This window comes from Glycine max, chromosome 6, assembly GCF_000004515.6.
Source record: "Glycine max cultivar Williams 82 chromosome 6, Glycine_max_v4.0, whole genome shotgun sequence".
In the NCBI taxonomy this organism is placed as follows: Eukaryota; Viridiplantae; Streptophyta; class Magnoliopsida; order Fabales; family Fabaceae; genus Glycine; species Glycine max.
Genome location: NC_038242.2, coordinates 24,612,760 through 24,629,287, shown reverse-complemented (window position 1 = coordinate 24,629,287; position 16,528 = coordinate 24,612,760). Strand labels below are relative to the sequence as shown.

General features: G+C 30.3%; 2 protein-coding genes across 2 annotated transcripts; one reads left to right on the top strand and one right to left on the bottom strand.

The window, feature by feature from the left end:
• The first annotated feature begins 234 nt into the window (after positions 1-234).
• Positions 235-1,770, top strand: LOC100799422 (umecyanin). Its single transcript, XM_003527119.4, has 2 exons — positions 235-515; positions 1,276-1,770. The coding sequence occupies exons 1-2, from the start codon at positions 332-334 to the stop codon at positions 1,593-1,595; spliced, it is 504 nt and encodes a 167-aa protein (XP_003527167.1). The 5' UTR covers positions 235-331; the 3' UTR covers positions 1,596-1,770.
• A 4,017-nt stretch (positions 1,771-5,787) lies between these two features.
• LOC100798900 (uncharacterized) lies at positions 5,788-8,854 on the bottom strand. Its single transcript, XM_003527118.5, has 5 exons — positions 8,546-8,854; positions 8,297-8,411; positions 8,073-8,187; positions 6,863-7,502; positions 5,788-6,109 (listed from the first exon to the last, which is right to left on the bottom strand). Exons 1-5 carry the CDS (start codon positions 8,644-8,646, stop codon positions 6,019-6,021), a joined length of 1,062 nt encoding a protein of 353 aa, XP_003527166.2. The 5' UTR covers positions 8,647-8,854; the 3' UTR covers positions 5,788-6,018.
• Positions 8,855-16,528: the final 7,674 nt, after the last annotated feature.

Here is a 16,528-nt window from a genome sequence, read left to right as displayed (position 1 = left end):
TGGTAATGATTAATGCGGCACGCCTCCAATTTAGCACATAGACTTTATTTTGTTTCAATAGGCAACGTGGCTACGACCCAAGCTGTTGTTCTTCGAGCTATATACGCACGTACCATCATCACAATGTACATATTAGAATTTTCTACGTTATGTACATAACATTTTCTCCCTGTCTTCTAATTTTGATTTTTCTATTAACATTATAAATTCGTGTGCACGTTGAATACCCCATTTGAAAATTCTAATTTCAGACAACAATTTCTCCCTTGTCTCTATATAAATACTAAATATCCACCACCACAATTTCATAACGCATAACACGAAAAAAATAATGGCAAGGAAGGTGGGTTTGAATTTTATAGGGTGCTCCATCGTTGCAATGGTTTTCATAATTGGTGTGGCTGAAGCAACAGATTATATCGTTGGTGAAGGCTTCGGATGGAGCGTTCCCTCCAATGAGAGCTTTTATACAGACTGGGCTAGCACCAAGAGATTCTTCGTTGGTGACAATCTCAGTAAGTTTTAATATGAGTTCGTTCTCATCCTACTAAAATTTAGTCATTTATTTTTTTTTAAAAAAAAAACAAGTTCATTGATTCATTTATACTAAAAATCACTTTCATATTTTTTTAAGTTTAAATAAATTGGCTCATACTCTTGGCTAAATGAAAATAAATAAAGTGTTAGTCATTTTAAGTTCTTAAATTAATTCATACTCAAACTAATTAGTAGAATCTCTCATTTAATTGATAAGTTATATGTGAGTGTTTTTATAAATTAACTTATGCATAATTTTTTTTACAGTAAAACTTATGGATAAGTTAATATTAGCTTCATCTAAAAAAATTAGGTTATATAATATATTAATTATATTTAAATGTATTAATAGTTTATTATGTGAGAATAAAATACATTATAATTAATCATGGTTTAATATTTTTTTAGTTGTTGTAATTTATTATTTTTTTGTTTATCATCCTTAAAAAAAATAGTCCTTATAATTTATGGTTATTTTGTTTTTCATTCTTTAAATAGTATTTTTTTTTCTACTATACAGCATTATCTATATCGTTTTAAGTACAAAGATGAAAAACATAACAAATATTATTTTTAAAGACTAAAATTAAAAAAATTCTAAGAAGAAAAAAATATTAAATTATAAAAACTACAAAGATATTTAAACTATTAATCTTTAATGCAACTACCTTCGAAAACAAATCATTAATGTAACTATAGTTGCTTCAATCTTTTGACTTTTTATCGACAATGGACCAGTTTTCAACATCAGCGGAGAGCATTCGGTGGGAATTAGAACAGAGGCTACTTATTATGAGAATTGCAACACCAGCTTATTAACTGGTTTCACGTTCATAGGCGTCAATGGGAGTAATTCGATGTTTCGACATAATATTATTCCTCCAACTGGGCCTCGCTATTTCCTCTGCACCGTTGGAAATCACTGTGAAAGAGGCCAGAAGTTTAGTATCAGCGTTGAGTCTCATCCTGATTCCGCTGCTCCTACTACACTGTCATTCAGAATCTTATCTGCATTTCTCTCTAGCTTGGCTGTGTATTTCTTCACTGTTACTAGTTAGTTACTTTGTCGTGTAACTCTACGAGGATTTTGCATTCTTGTTCCTAGCAATTCTTTGAACATATTCACTATAGATATTATAGGATTGCTGGGTTGTTTGTTTCAATAAATGTTGTACTGCTACTTACAACATACTATTGTAACTTTAAATTTAATAAAGACGTTACTTCAATTAATATTGAATTGATAGAGTTTTAGTTTTAATTTATCGGGTCTTCGTAGGATACTTTTTTAAAAACTAAAAAAAAAAATTATAGTGAAAGATTAATTTCAGTGACCAGTTCAAAATACTTCCTTTTCAATATACGCATGAAAACATTGATTTTTTTAAACTTTAAATAACACTAACTATCCAATAACACTTGAAAAGGGAATGGAAGTAATAATATCTCCCATACACTAATTACTATCCAATACTCTTCAATAAAAAGTTATTTACATTATCCAAAACTATTTTTTTTGCATGCCACTGGCTAAGACAAAGTCAATAAGGCAACCATTTTAGGCCTCTTTTAAGTTATTAAATTTATATATATATATATATATATATATATATATATATATATATATATATATATATATATATAAATATATATTAAAATTATTAGATAGTAAAATTTATTATATTATTTGTATTTAATTTATTATTAGAAAATTTAGTAAAATTTCTTCTCTATCTAGATATAAAATAGAATAACTATATTAAATAAGAATTATTTTTTAATAAGATCATTTATAAAAAAATATTTAACAAAATTATTTTTAAAATTTTTTGTTAATTTATTTATCTTTTAATCTATCTTTTTACATTGATGCACAATGAAAAAGATAAATTGAAAGAGAGAGAAAATTAACAAAAAGTAATAATTAATAATATTTATTCCATAATTTATCTTTGTTTTTAAGTTCAATTCAAATATTTTAAAAAATTATTAATAAGTAAAAGTAACTTTATATAATAATATAAATAACTTATCATAATATTAAAATATAATTATTTATTCAAAATAAATTTTTGATAAAAATTTTAATTATAATGTAATACTTTATATAATAAATTTTTTATTATATAAAATAAATATTTATCTTGTTCAGGATGTATGTTAATATATTATAAAAACTAATAATTTTCTATTATATATGTGTGTGCAAGGGTGTGTGTTTCTCTGTGTAAAATTAAATTTTATTGAGCATCAATTTTATATTTGTAATGTAGACATTTTTTTTAAATTAAAGTTAGTAAAAAAAATTACTAACAAAAGGAATTAGTGTCCTAATATATAAAAGTATTAAATTATGTTAAAAAAAATCTTTAATTTTTAGTGCATGTAATGTTCATATAATATTATTATTTTTTGTAATTATTGTCGATTGATTGTTGAATTTTTTTTTAAGATTAATTTTTTAAGAGTTAATTTGAGATAAATTATGTTATAAGATAGTGGTTAAATAAATTATTAAATAATAAAATATTAAATTTTTTTCATTATTAAACTTTATTAACACATATATTCACAATATTAAAAGAATAAAATAAAATTTTTGATGAGTTACATTAAAATGGATCTCAAATAAAAAACTTGCATAACACCTCTGTTATATTTGTATCAAACAAAACTTATAGACATGACCGTGTGTTTTCTGCCGTTAAAAATTAAATAAACCGTTATGTTAGAGTATTTTCATCCATACTCACCAATAAAGAAAGAGTATTTTCGTCCATCCAGTATGAAATCGGTATTTGAATCAATGATAAAATATTTGTGAAAGTTAGGTTATCAGTTCGGTTACATTAACTCAGTTTAAAAAATAATTAAAAGTTAAAAAGTTAATTGAAAAATTAAGAAACATTTGATAATTGTTAAAGTAATTGGAAAGTGAAAAATAACATAAAAATAATAATATCATAATTTATTTAAAAAGAATAAATATGAAATTTGATAAATATATTAAGAATTTAAAGGATAAAAAATATAAAAAAAAACTAAAAACTAGTCTTTTAAAAAAATATTACTTCAAGTAACGTTTAAAAAAACAATAAAAATTATTAAAAAATTATTTATTGAACAACCAAACAAATTTTATAGCTAATAGAAAAAGTTAAAAATTAATTAAAATGTCTTGTCATATATAACTTATATTTAACAAATTAATAATTGAAAAATTAACTTGTTAAACGACAAGTGTTGAATAAAATTAAAATTATAAAATAATAATAAAAATAATAAAATCATGATTTATTTATAAAAGATAATAAGAAAATTTGATAAATATATCCGGAATAAAAATGAAAAAATATAAAAAATTAAAAGTTAACATTTTAAAAAATACTACTTCAATTAACGTTTCAAAAAATATTAAAAATTATTAAAAAAAAGTTTATTTATTAAACAGTAAACTAAATTTTTCCGCTAATAAAAAAACTAAAAACTAAGTAAAATACCTTAAAATGCTTTGTCCAGCATAACTTAAGGAATTAATTTATCATTTTTTTAAATATCAGCAATGTTTTGCCACAAAAAATAAACGAACACCCCTAATTTGAAACGTGCCTAATAGATTATCTTTTTCAACGTTAGAAATGACAACTTTTAAGAGATATACCAAATCACCCGTGCAATGCAAGATTATATGCCTTTCCAGTCCTTGGTCCGAAGAAGAGTATACAAAGATCCGTAACAAGTTACATACTGACACTCCAGTAATCAATCTGATAACTTGACCGCTCTTTGTAGAATTGTCAACTTCAGGCTGCTGAACTTGAGCATTGTTTAACTCTATGATCTTCCCATTTAAACATGTTTAAGGAGGTTTTAGTTGTTAAAAATTTGTTCATACGCCTGGCCTAAACGTGATTTTTTTTTTTGTTGGAGACATACGAATTTGTCATCCGTGAAAGGATATATTTATTTAAATAATTTCTCATGATTTATTTAAATTAATATTTTTTTTTTACTTTTTTTATCACTTTTCATCACTTTTTTCTGCATCTCCCTATAGTTCTCGGAAAAATTATTACTTGTTTTATTAATCTTTATTTGATATAACCAAAATTTTAAAATAATAATAATAAGATTATTATATACAGTAGGCATGGCAACTGTGCGGGACGAATTAAAATTTGTTATTCCATCCCCTTATTTGTAAACAAAAATTATAAAAAAATTATATTAAAAATCTGATTTTTTTTAAATGATTATTACACATTTATTTTTAACTACTTATATATCAATAAACCCATTGCAGCATATTTGTTTATAAAAATCATCAATAAAAGAATCTTAAATTATGTAAAAATTATATAAAAAAATTAATAAGTAACTAATAAAATTTTAATAATTTCATATGGATATGGTACAGATACTAACATCTTTGTCTCTTATTAAAAAAGTCGAATAATCCTCGAATATAAATCAATGTCAATCAACTCAAATATTTCTCGTCAAAATCGAGACGAGTTTGGACAAATAGGGATTTCATTATCATGGCTACTGACCCATAAAAATTATCACTCTCAAATCATGTAATAATTACTCATTTCACTTAAGTTTTTTTTTTACCCATAAAAATGAAAAATAAGTGATTACAACAAGAACACAACACACTCGCTTAACTAATTAAATTAAACCCCTTTAATTCCAATTGGATTTAAATGTTTTTTTTCCCTTTATTTAAGCTTAACTTAAATCCACTTATAGTTTCTATAATTTTATGGTTGTACGATTTTAATCCATCAATTTTTTTTATTACACACTTAATCCTCATGACTTTAAAACTTATCAATATTCGCTCACCAATAATCTGTCATTAACTGTTTAACAAAAATGATTGGTATGACATATATTAATCATAACATGACACCAACATGTTAACTAACATGTTATCATGTATGCACATTGTAAGTAAAGTTAGGATGTGTAAGCCTGCCATATTAACACGAGTGCAAAACATCTCAAATAAGTCATGTCAACAATTTCTGTTAAAAAAAATGTTAAATAGATGACAAACTAACAACACACTAAAAATTGCTAAATTTTAAAAACATAAAAAACTACATGTGCAATAAAAAAATTTAAAAGATCAAAATTGCACAATTCTAAATCTATAGAGAGAAATAGTGAACCAAAATTGCCTTCAAACAATTTTCATCACGCTACAGTAGGAAATTTGAAAAGCAACAATAATGAGAGATCTCGAAGATAGTTATCCTTTTATTATTTAGAAACTCACGCTTCTAATAGCAGGATCAGATTGATTGACTTCAAACTTAGACCTTGTCCATAACATTGGGCATTCTGATTTTTAATGTGGTCAAGTGTACGAAAGAGCAAGACTAAATCTCTTAAAACACCAGTTCTATGTTGCGAAACATCTAAATTAAGTCCTGTTCAGTGATTTAATACGCAGGGTCTTTTTTAAAAAAGTTACATAATTGCATTTGCATTTGACCACTGTAATGGAAAATTCACCTTATGGCCTCTCTCTCTCGATTGATCATTTGCATTAGACATAATTCTGCAAAACAAAGATTGGGTTAAGGGAGCTAATCGTAACTGAGAAGAGATTCCAGTTAGCAGATCGAACTCCTGGCCACATGAATTTAGACTGGTTCAGAAAGCAGAAATAATGTAGTACATCAGTTATATGTTTGCCACACATAAAACTTTTGTAGTTGAATTGAATCAGGCCAGACATCATTAAGTTGGGGCATATGAACATTCATTCAAGACATTTGTTTCATTTCTCTTTCTCCAATTTGATCTATTCTGAGCCAAGTAGAAACAAAACAAAGCAAGCTAAGATTTTATATACAGCTCAATTTTGCAGCCAAGCAAAGAGCAACTCAATGGCACCACCTAAATTTTTACAAGCATAGCTACAAACAAAGAATCCACATGAGAGGATGAAACATCATGGACCAACTTCAATTGCAAATGCAAATATGCTACAACATGAAAGACAAACTACAAACCTGACCCAGTAATTCTACCAGTAAACAGAATGGGCAGAACCGTCATGGCCATCAAAATTGCCCATCCACCTAGCTACCTAGAAGCACACTGTACTTCTGAAAAGTTGCCAGCATTTTGATCATCTTCAACATCATGGAATAATTGCATGTTAGGTTCAGCTTATTTTGAAGAAATAATCATTTATTTGTATTATTTTTATTGAGAACTTAAAAAACGATCACTTCCCAAAAACATCTGGTTCCCAAACATGCACTAAATGGAACCATAACCTGTTCCTCTAGGGTAAAAACAGTACCCTTCATTTTTCTGTCGAGACGAATGGCCAAATTTCCTGCCCTCTTCAGACACTCTTAACCCAATATCTTCTGATCCATATGCTGAACTTGCTTTGTTGCTCTTTAAACATATACCCAACCTCAAAGACAAATCACATTCCCCATCTTGCGACTCACCTGCAACGCTTACAGCATTTTCTTTCATAATTCTTTTTGGAGCATGATAGACTCTACCACAGGACAAGTTTTCTAATAGATCCATTCTACATGGCTCCAAGGCTGGACTAATAACCGGTCTTCCAACAAATATTGTATCCGAACAAGTACTTCTTCGGATGCTGGTCCTTAGTTGAGGCTCTTTGACTTCAAAACCATAATATAATGGGTAAACCGAACCCAGGCTCAATGAGGGGTTAGTTTCCACTGCCAAGGGTTGGTGATGAAGAACAACAGAAGCCAAAGTGTCTAATGAGGAATAGTTATTTTTGTTGGTGTGATCATCAGAATCCGACACTGGAAGAAAGTTTAAAGCATTGTTGGCAACAGTTTTGGGAGAAATAGAACAAGGATGTAGTTGATGTCTGGAGGTAAGGTAAGCCCTGGGGTTATGCCTATCACTTCTTGATGTTCTCACTGGCTTGCAACCAATATTAAGTGCAGCTAACAAAATGAAGAAAGAAAAAAACATAAATGGCTCACGTTTTAAAATTGCTAAATGACCATTCTGGTCTTTGAATCTACAAACCGGTGACAATTTAGTCTTCGAAAGGATGAAAATTCTAATTCGGTCCAAAATGTTTCAAAAGTGAGACTATTAGGTCCTGTCATATACAACTTAAAGACAAATTAATCCATAAACATTTGAGAGCTAAATCAGAATTTGGATCTTTCAGAAACTAAATTGTCACCTGTTTATATATATTGAATGTATAAACCCGTGACAATTTAGTCCCTAAAAGAACGAAAATTTTGATTCAGTCCTAAATGTATCAAAAGTGAGACAATTACATCCTGTCATATGCAACTTAATCACAAATTGATCCATAAACATTTTTAAACATTTGAGAACTAAATCAGAATTTCGTTCTTTCAAAAACTAAATTATAACCTCTTTATATACATTCAAGGACTAAAATGGTCATTTATCCTTCTAAAATTCCTAAATGACACGCCAAATTTTTAAAATTTTTAAGGGAAATGTTGAAATAAGGTGGAACTAATTTTCAGTACCTTCAACGCATGGCGGCAAAAGCTGACCGGTCTCGGTGGTTTCGTCTCTGCGTATGATGGTGTTGATGGCATCATTGAGTCGGTCCAAGAGCGTGTCGGGGTTGAGGTACTCTGCCTAAGCAAAGGGAAACCAAAATTGACGAGGTTTTTTTTTTTTTTGACGACAAAGATCTAAAGAATCTGTGACATGCATTTTGGTGGAATCAGAGAGAACTAACAACAACCTCGGAATTGGCTTTGGAGTAGATGATTTCCTCGGCTCTGAGGACAACTATGGGGAGCTTCTCTTGCCACTCCTTGTTGCTCTTAGTAGCCGCGGAGTGAGCCTCCGCGACGACCCTAATTGAACGCGTCACGCACGCTCGGTCAGAGGATTTTCAATAACTCACGCACACTCTTAAACCAACTGAACTATCCAGATGTAAAATGAACAGAGCATTGAATAAAAGGAGAGAAAAAAATAAAAAATAAACCTGAAAATTTGCCGAATGATGGAACCTCTCATGGGTTGGTGCCGCTCGCTGTGCCAAGCTCGCCTCATGCACTCGTAAGGTCTAGGGCCGGGCCTCGGCATCTTCAAGAAAAAACTGATTTTTTTTGTGTTTTGTGATTTGTGGCGTTTTTTTTTTTGTCTCTATCTTGTGTTAGGACCTGAGAGGAGCTAGCTAGTACTGTAGTACACTAGTTGATTCTCTCTACCTAGGTTTTGGTGCGCTGTGCTTCTTCAAACTTTAGGTCTTGCCTGTAATGGCATAGTTTTGGTCGTGTAGTAGGAGGAGGAAAGAAAGGACTAAGGAGTGAGTAAAATTTTCTTTTTTTTTAATTATCCATTTAATTTTTATAATTTTTATATTTATTCTTTTTAACTGTTATAAAGTAAATTTTTTAATTGTAGATTTTTTAGTTTCTCAAATTTACGTTTTAATTTTCTAAAAAAACTCTCTTAAAATATTTTGATTGTGTTAGTTAAAGAATTTTAAAGACAAACACTTTTTAAAAATTAAAGTATAAATTTTAAAAATTAAAAAAATTTACTTATTAATTATAAAGACTAAAAAAGATAAATTTAAAAATTATAACAACTAAATGACTAATTAAATGTTTAAATGTTTTTGCTTTTGTTTTTTAAGTCTCACCGTGATTTAAGGGTTTAATGTTTAAGCACAATTGTTTAACAATTTTAAAGTGTAATTTAACTGTTTAAATTATTTTAAAATATAATTATTTTATAAATAATGTATTATGATTGAATGAGCTATATAAAAAAATTTATACTGTATAACTTTTTTGTCATCACTTAAATCCTTAAAATTGAAAGGATGATATTTTTTAATTTTTTATTTTTATCTAATATTAAATTAAAATTATTTTAAAATTATTAGATAATTAAGTATTGGTTAATGTTTATTTTTAGTAAATTTAAAGTTAAAATTTAATTTGTAAAATACATATTAAATTGTTCCATGCAAACTAAAAATTTGAAATTCCAAAAATTTAAATTGATTCATTCAAATAAACTATTTACAAAATGAAAAAAATTTAAATAAGAGCATTTTAAATCTGTAACATTTTAAATTTTCTGAAATTTTAAAATTTCCCATTCAAACAAATTCTAAAGGTTAATTTGGTAGTCTGATTTATGCATTGGGTTGTTATGTTTTTCCCTTTTAACTATCTTTTGTGTAGTCTGAAGGGGGACTCTAGGTCAGGTCACACCGGTTGGGAAAGGAGAGTGGAGGGGATTGGGTTACCATCAAAAGGCACCTGGATAATAAAGTCCACTAAAATCTCCATCGGATCTGGTTTCTCTATTGTCCCCCCTTGTGTTGTCTCTTTAAAATTATACAGTTTTAATGATTTTTAAGATTAAATGTTATCATTAAATATTAATATAACTGTCATGCAGTGTTATTTTCACATGACAGCATGGGAAGGGACAGTAGAAAAACCAAATTTATCTCCACCTCAATGCTTTGGCAGTAGCTGCATTGCAGCATTCAGTATTTGGGTTGTTAGTTGTTACATTTATTATCAATTTTTTTTAATGCATTATTGTGGATCTTATCATTTTTAAGAAATATATGTAAGTCCTCTCAAATATATATATATATATATATATATATATATATATATATATATATATATATATATATAACAAGTATCATCTTATTCCAATTGGATAAGATCTAATTATATAATAAGGACTCGTATTTGAAATATCTAATTATACGGAAACAATTTCACGTTTGATTCATAATTTTGGATGAGTTTGAGTGGTAAAAAAATATAATAAAAGAAAAGAAAAGATGAAGAAAAAAAATGATAAATCTAATAAGTAAATTGATAGAAAAAGAAATAAATTAAAAAAATAGGAGATGAAAAAAAAGTGAATAGTGAAATATAATTACTCTATTTTTTATTTATATTGTTACATTACCATGGCCAGCTATTTCTCATCCGTACACCCAAAATATTGAATAGAAAATGACTAAATTTATTCATTCTTTCAGCTTAGTTAGTTAGTTATTACTACTAAAAAGTGTAAAGCAGCCCAAAAGGAACTGATTATATATTGGTTTTAGATTTTTGCATATATAATTTTGGAATCTTTTTCTTTAAAATCAATTTTATTTCTTGAAATAATTCATAGAATTTATTTTCTCCAAAATTAATATTTATTCTGAAGAATGTAGCATTTTAACTCTGGAAAAGGTATGAGATAATTTTCTTATACTCAACTATTTAATTATATAAATTAAAATAACTTTATATATTCTTTCAATGAGTCATATTAATACAAAAATAAAAAAAGTAACATTTGATTTGTAGTGTTAATATTTAATATTTAAATAATAAATTTATAAAAATTATGATCTATCAACTTTTTAATATTTTGAAAAAAGATTATTATACATTTTATTTTATTTTTCTTTTCTTTTCTCTTTTACCAAACAATCCAAAAACTTATTTCCACTCTTTTTTTCTTTTCTTTTTTCACTTTCTTTCTTAAACCAAACATATACCATCAGTGAAACCTTTTGTAATGTTTTCACGAAAAGGAAAAAAAATATAAATAATGATGTTTTTTTATGAAGAGTTTTTTTTTTTATATATACAAATACAATGATTTCATCTCATATTTACTATCCAAACCTATGATCTCATAATTATTATTCAAACCTCCTCCTCCGCCCCTGTCCTACGGACCCCGCGGGTCAAACGGGCCGGTCCGCAGGCTTAGTTTTAAAAGAATTTCAATTTCAATAAAAATACAATACAATCAAATTAAGTTCAATACAAACGTAAATAAAATCTTAACAATTAGTCAATTACATCAATAAAATAAATAATGTCTTAACAAAAGAAAATTCAAGCAATAAATCTAAAATATGAAACTTAAACATCTCCAACAACAAATGATTCCATATTTGAAGCAATAAAATCCTAATGCAGGTAACCCGTGGACCCCGCGGGCCAAACCCACATAGTCCGCGGGTTAAGTAGGACGGGCCCAAAAATATGACATAACCATGGTTCGTTTAAAAAAATTGGTTTATTATCCGCGCGGACCGTGGGCCCTGTGGGCCAGTCCATGGACCTGGGCTCGTTTACCCACCGCTAATTAATAATAACTAGTTTCCTTTTATACTCTAAATTTATTATGAAAGTTATTAATGAGATATCACTAATTTCTCATGAAAGTGAATGCATTTATTGAGTTATTAATAAACATTTTTCACCCTTGTTGATAATTTTTTAAATGTGCTTCCTTTTAATCCAGTTGAAACAAGGAATTGAAATGTATTGCAAATACCCTTTGATTTTTAAACACAGTTAGAGGTTTCCACAATGATACCAAGTAAATATCAAAACCCAATTATTAAGAAACTTAAGCAAGAATTTAGTAAAAGATGAAGGGTTAGAGCAAAGATGTACACAAGATCTACACTGGTTTGATTTGAAAGAAATCTACATCCAGTTTGATCCACAACAACTTTAGATTGGATTTATCCACTATAATTTGAGTTTTACAACCAAACTCACATGCACATGCACCCACATATGCAAAACCCCTTGTAAACCTATCAAGAATTACAAACCTATGTGTAAAAACCTACAACATAAAAACACTTGAGAAACCCACTCAAGATACACAAAATTAATCACATATTAAGGAAATAATTCACTTGATTACTGAAATATATTAAAGTTGAAAAGCAATTCCTAATATCAACATCTCTTCATGATTCCATGCATAGATCCATTGACTCTCTATGTAAAAAGGACCAAAAGGGTGTTGACACACTGAGTTTCTAAATTTCTCTCAATGAAAAATGAAGTGGAAATATAAGAGAATGGGTGTCACACATGAGTTCCTTTGAGAAATCATTTTTATAGTCTTGTAACATAAATAGTTGATTATCTAATTAATATAATCAATTAAATTGTTCTTCACATCACCTGGTTTTCTGAAGAATATATGGTCGATTATTTCACAAAATAATCAATTGAATATGACAATGAAATACTCTTCAGACCCAAACAGTTGATTATGTATTAATTATAATTGATTAAATGTGAGTCAATCTCAATCCTGAGATATAGAGCCTCATTATAGTCTATTGTATCAATATATTGTTGTTTATTTTGATGCAAAATTGAAACTTCATTATTTTAAAAACTAAGTTACGAATGGTTTCAATTCTCTTAGGCTAATTGGCATGGATCAATGCTATGCCAATCCATTAATCATGTTGAAATGCATATCCTAGTCTAGGATTCATGATTTCACATACAATCAAGCATTAAAGCAAACAAAAATCCTAATGATAGACTAGTGTTCATTATTACAATACATCATCAACAACATAAAAGGGGTTTTATAACATCTTCATGTTTACATTCTCCCATTTTTGGACCATGACCAAGCTCCTTGTGATGTTGTTGCTTTTATTCTTCAAATGTTTGTATTGTTAAGTCATACTTGGTGTTAATCCAAGTCCATATCAATGGTAATATTTTCCTATTTCAAACAACATACACTTTTGTTCCCCTTTAGGCATATTAAAAAGAAAACAAGCATAGTATGTGATTAGTGATAATGAGGACACAAGGAATGATACACACAAAACATAATCTCATTCATTCATATATAGCCATTATGATAAGAGTGATGCACATAACTTGGCTTTCATTACATCATTGATAAAAAAAACTCACAACAACAACACCAAAATATCAAAGACATAGAGCTTAAACATAGAACATAAGCAACACAACAAAAGACATAAAACATAAACATAAGGCTAAGGATGGCTACAGACTCTAATCATCCTCATCACTACCACCCCTAATGTGGTGCTTTCTCGGCCTAGCCTCAATGTTTCATTGATATTTCCCAAATCCTCATTTTGATGGAGTTTCCAATTGTACATCTGATCAATCTTGCTCAGCAACTAGGGATAGAGAATTAGGGATGAACGATATAATGACATAGAAGTGTGAGGAAATGCAACAAATAGGGGGATTCCAAGTACAACTTTAGCATCTCAACATTGTTGTTTCTGTCTACAATTATTATCGCGTCAGCAAGTAACTTCTTACCTTTTCTTTTAATGTCTGTTATTAAATTTTCAACACATTAATTGTGGCGTCCCTAAATAATGACTGGTTTAATAGTAATAAATCAAATTGCAGAAACCATGGGAATTTTTTTTCTCTTTTTTTTTTTCGCACTGCTATTCATTTCACGCTAATTAAATTCAGAAGGAAAATTATCACTATAGAGTCCTGAATGGCCAGTTCACAACTCTATTCAGATTCATTTCTTTCTGCTCACTCATAACCTCCAAACTATTTTTCTCTTTCAAAAATATACCAGCCATCAGTTTAGGTCGTCACGTGAGAAATAATAAGGTGCGGTCGGTAAACTCTTTTAAAATAAAGTTCGTTATCATTTCTTTTTCAAATAACAAGATAACACATAATTGTTTTCATCATCTAAAACTTTCCAAAATATGGGAGTTTGCAAAATAACACAGTGACATCCAGAGCAAAGGTAACAACTGTGGTGGCTTCAGCCACAATATATACAATCATCAAAATTTCTATACAATAGGTCTACCCACCCAAAAATCAAAAGAGTAAACCTAGCAGTCTGAACTAGATACACCCACCCACAAAAAGTATGTACGCCTAGTCTAAGGAGCCGTCTGCTACGATGAAGAGTCGTTACTAATCACTGTCCCTCCAGGGCCACTCTCCTCTGTAGAGTCTGTCTCAGATGCTGACATAATATCCTCTGGAGAATCAACATTAGGGAGTGGGTCCTCATCATCCTCTGGTAAGTCAGGGGAGTCCATAGCAAGTTCAGGAGGTAACTCCTCTGGGTCCTCTTCAAGATCCTCTTTAGAGGATGACACCTCTATCACTTGAACCGGCTCCACTAGTCGATACGGAGTAGGTGTAGGTAGTATCCACTCCACAGGCTGCTGAAGTGTGCGTGCGGGTTGCTCCAGTTGTTCTAGCGAAGTAGTAGTGAGTCGAATTGTGCCACGGAATCGGCACCTCTCATTGCCTTCGAGGGTCTCCCAAACACCCTCTAGGCACTCCATCACAACGCGATCACGGATCAACTGCGCTGCCATCGCGATCTACAAGAGATAAAAGAAAGAGGGTAGACTCTTTCACAAGAAATCTAACTACACAGGTAACAATACAATGCGTCCCATAACGGCTACGCATAGTCAAAATGTCTTTTTCAAGGGATTTCCTCTCTGGTAATCGATTACCAAAGTATGTAATCGATTACCAGTGCCCAAAAATGAATTACACAGCCTTTGCACATTGGAATCTAAAAGTTACACTGTGTAATCGATTACACATAAATGGTAATCGATTACCAGTAGCAGGTAACACTATGTAATCGATTACACACAACTGGTAATCGATTACCAGTAGCATATCACACAGTGTAATCGATTAAACACAATTGGTAATCGATTACCAGAAGCTACTGAACACCCTGTTTCAATTTTTAAACCCTATAATCGATTACCCACGAATGGTAATCGATTACCAGAGGGTATTTTTCAGATAACACCCAAGATAAATAGCTGGCCAGCCGCCACACAAGCCTCCTTGCTTCGTGGACTTTGTTCTTTTATTGGTTGACTACTAGGAGCTCGCCTGCTTAGGTACGTCACAGGTTCTCACTAACTGATTATGCTCGGGTTGGGTCGGGATTGGCCAAGCTTGGTTTTGGGCAATAGCACCCCACCTGACGTCCCCAAGGTCTCCTGACCCCCGCGACATATCTCCAGGTACCACTCTGTGGTCAACAAATAAAAGTAGGAAGACTGACTCTTCCATGCTTTCTCACACCAAGCTTATTGGATTATGGGGCACCCGTCATACGTGGTACTAGGTGGCGATCGGGCGATGGCACAAATCAACTATCCCATTTCCACAAGTCAGGCATAAGCACACCATCCCCAGTTGCCCACCTTTAAATTTAGCTCACGTGCACGCACGTAGCCTTCTCCTCGTTTCTCTCAGCCCGGGTCCCCGTCAACCCCGCCAAGCTTTCACAATATCCAACAATTCAATTCCATTTGTCATGAAACTACCCTAAACCAAGAAAACAGAGTGGAGGCAGAAAACTTTGCACAAGACTCATTCGAATTCCACAGTTTTTCCTACTCACATACCTCAGTAACATTCTCTTTGTTCCGATTCGTTAACCATTGGATCGCCTTGAAAATTTAATTGAGGGTTCCTAATACAGAAATCTAAGTGTTAACCGTTGGGATCTGCTAAAGTACGTCTAGAACACGAGATATGCTACCTTTCCCGTGACAACAGAAATCAACATTGCACAACCATTTTTTTTCTGCATAATTGGCAAAATTTGTTGCACAATTTGACAGCTTTTTCTGCATAATTTGGCAGATTTCGAATTCTAGCTTGCATGTATCCATTTTCACTCAAATTGGATCCTACAAGTCCTAAACCATGTATAAATCATGTTCAAATCAAAAACAAACTTCAAACCAAGGTAAAGCAAAATATAGGTATCCAAAACCCACCAATTTAGTGAATTCTCAAGGTTTGAAAGGTGAAAATGAAAATTGGGTAATTTTGGGGTAAACTCTCATCTTCATCAAGTCTATTAGATTGATTTAGACTTGCTCAAACTGATTTTAAGGTGAAATCTCCACCTATTCAAAATTTGACCTCTCAACACCCAATTTACCCTATAAATGACTCTTTTCTTTCACATTTGTCACACATTTTTCTCATTTGCTCCAACCAAGCTCTCCTACAAGTCCTAATTGACATTCTAAACTAGAATCAACTCACTTTAGACTCAAATTTCTACTAACCCCAAATTTGGCTTTCTAACCCTCAAAATCTCACACTTTTCCACCTACAACACTACCAATCTCACATTTAAC

Excerpts from the sequence above, each read along its gene's own strand:
- LOC100799422 (XM_003527119.4), top strand. The coding sequence starts at position 332 with ATGGCAAGGAAGGTGGGTTTGAATTTTATAGGGTGCTCCATCGTTGCA. Across the intron at positions 516-1,275 it reads CTTCGTTGGTGACAATCTCA|TTTTCAACATCAGCGGAGAG; the intron begins GTAAGTTTTAAT and ends ACAATGGACCAG.
- LOC100798900 (XM_003527118.5), bottom strand. The coding sequence starts at position 8,646 with ATGCCGAGGCCCGGCCCTAGACCTTACGAGTGCATGAGGCGAGCTTGG. Across the intron at positions 8,412-8,545 it reads ATCATTCGGCAAATTTTCAG|GGTCGTCGCGGAGGCTCACT; the intron begins GTTTATTTTTTA and ends GCGTTCAATTAG. Across the intron at positions 6,110-6,862 it reads TCTCGACAGAAAAATGAAGG|AATTATGTCTAATGCAAATG; the intron begins GTACTGTTTTTA and ends TTTGTTTTGCAG.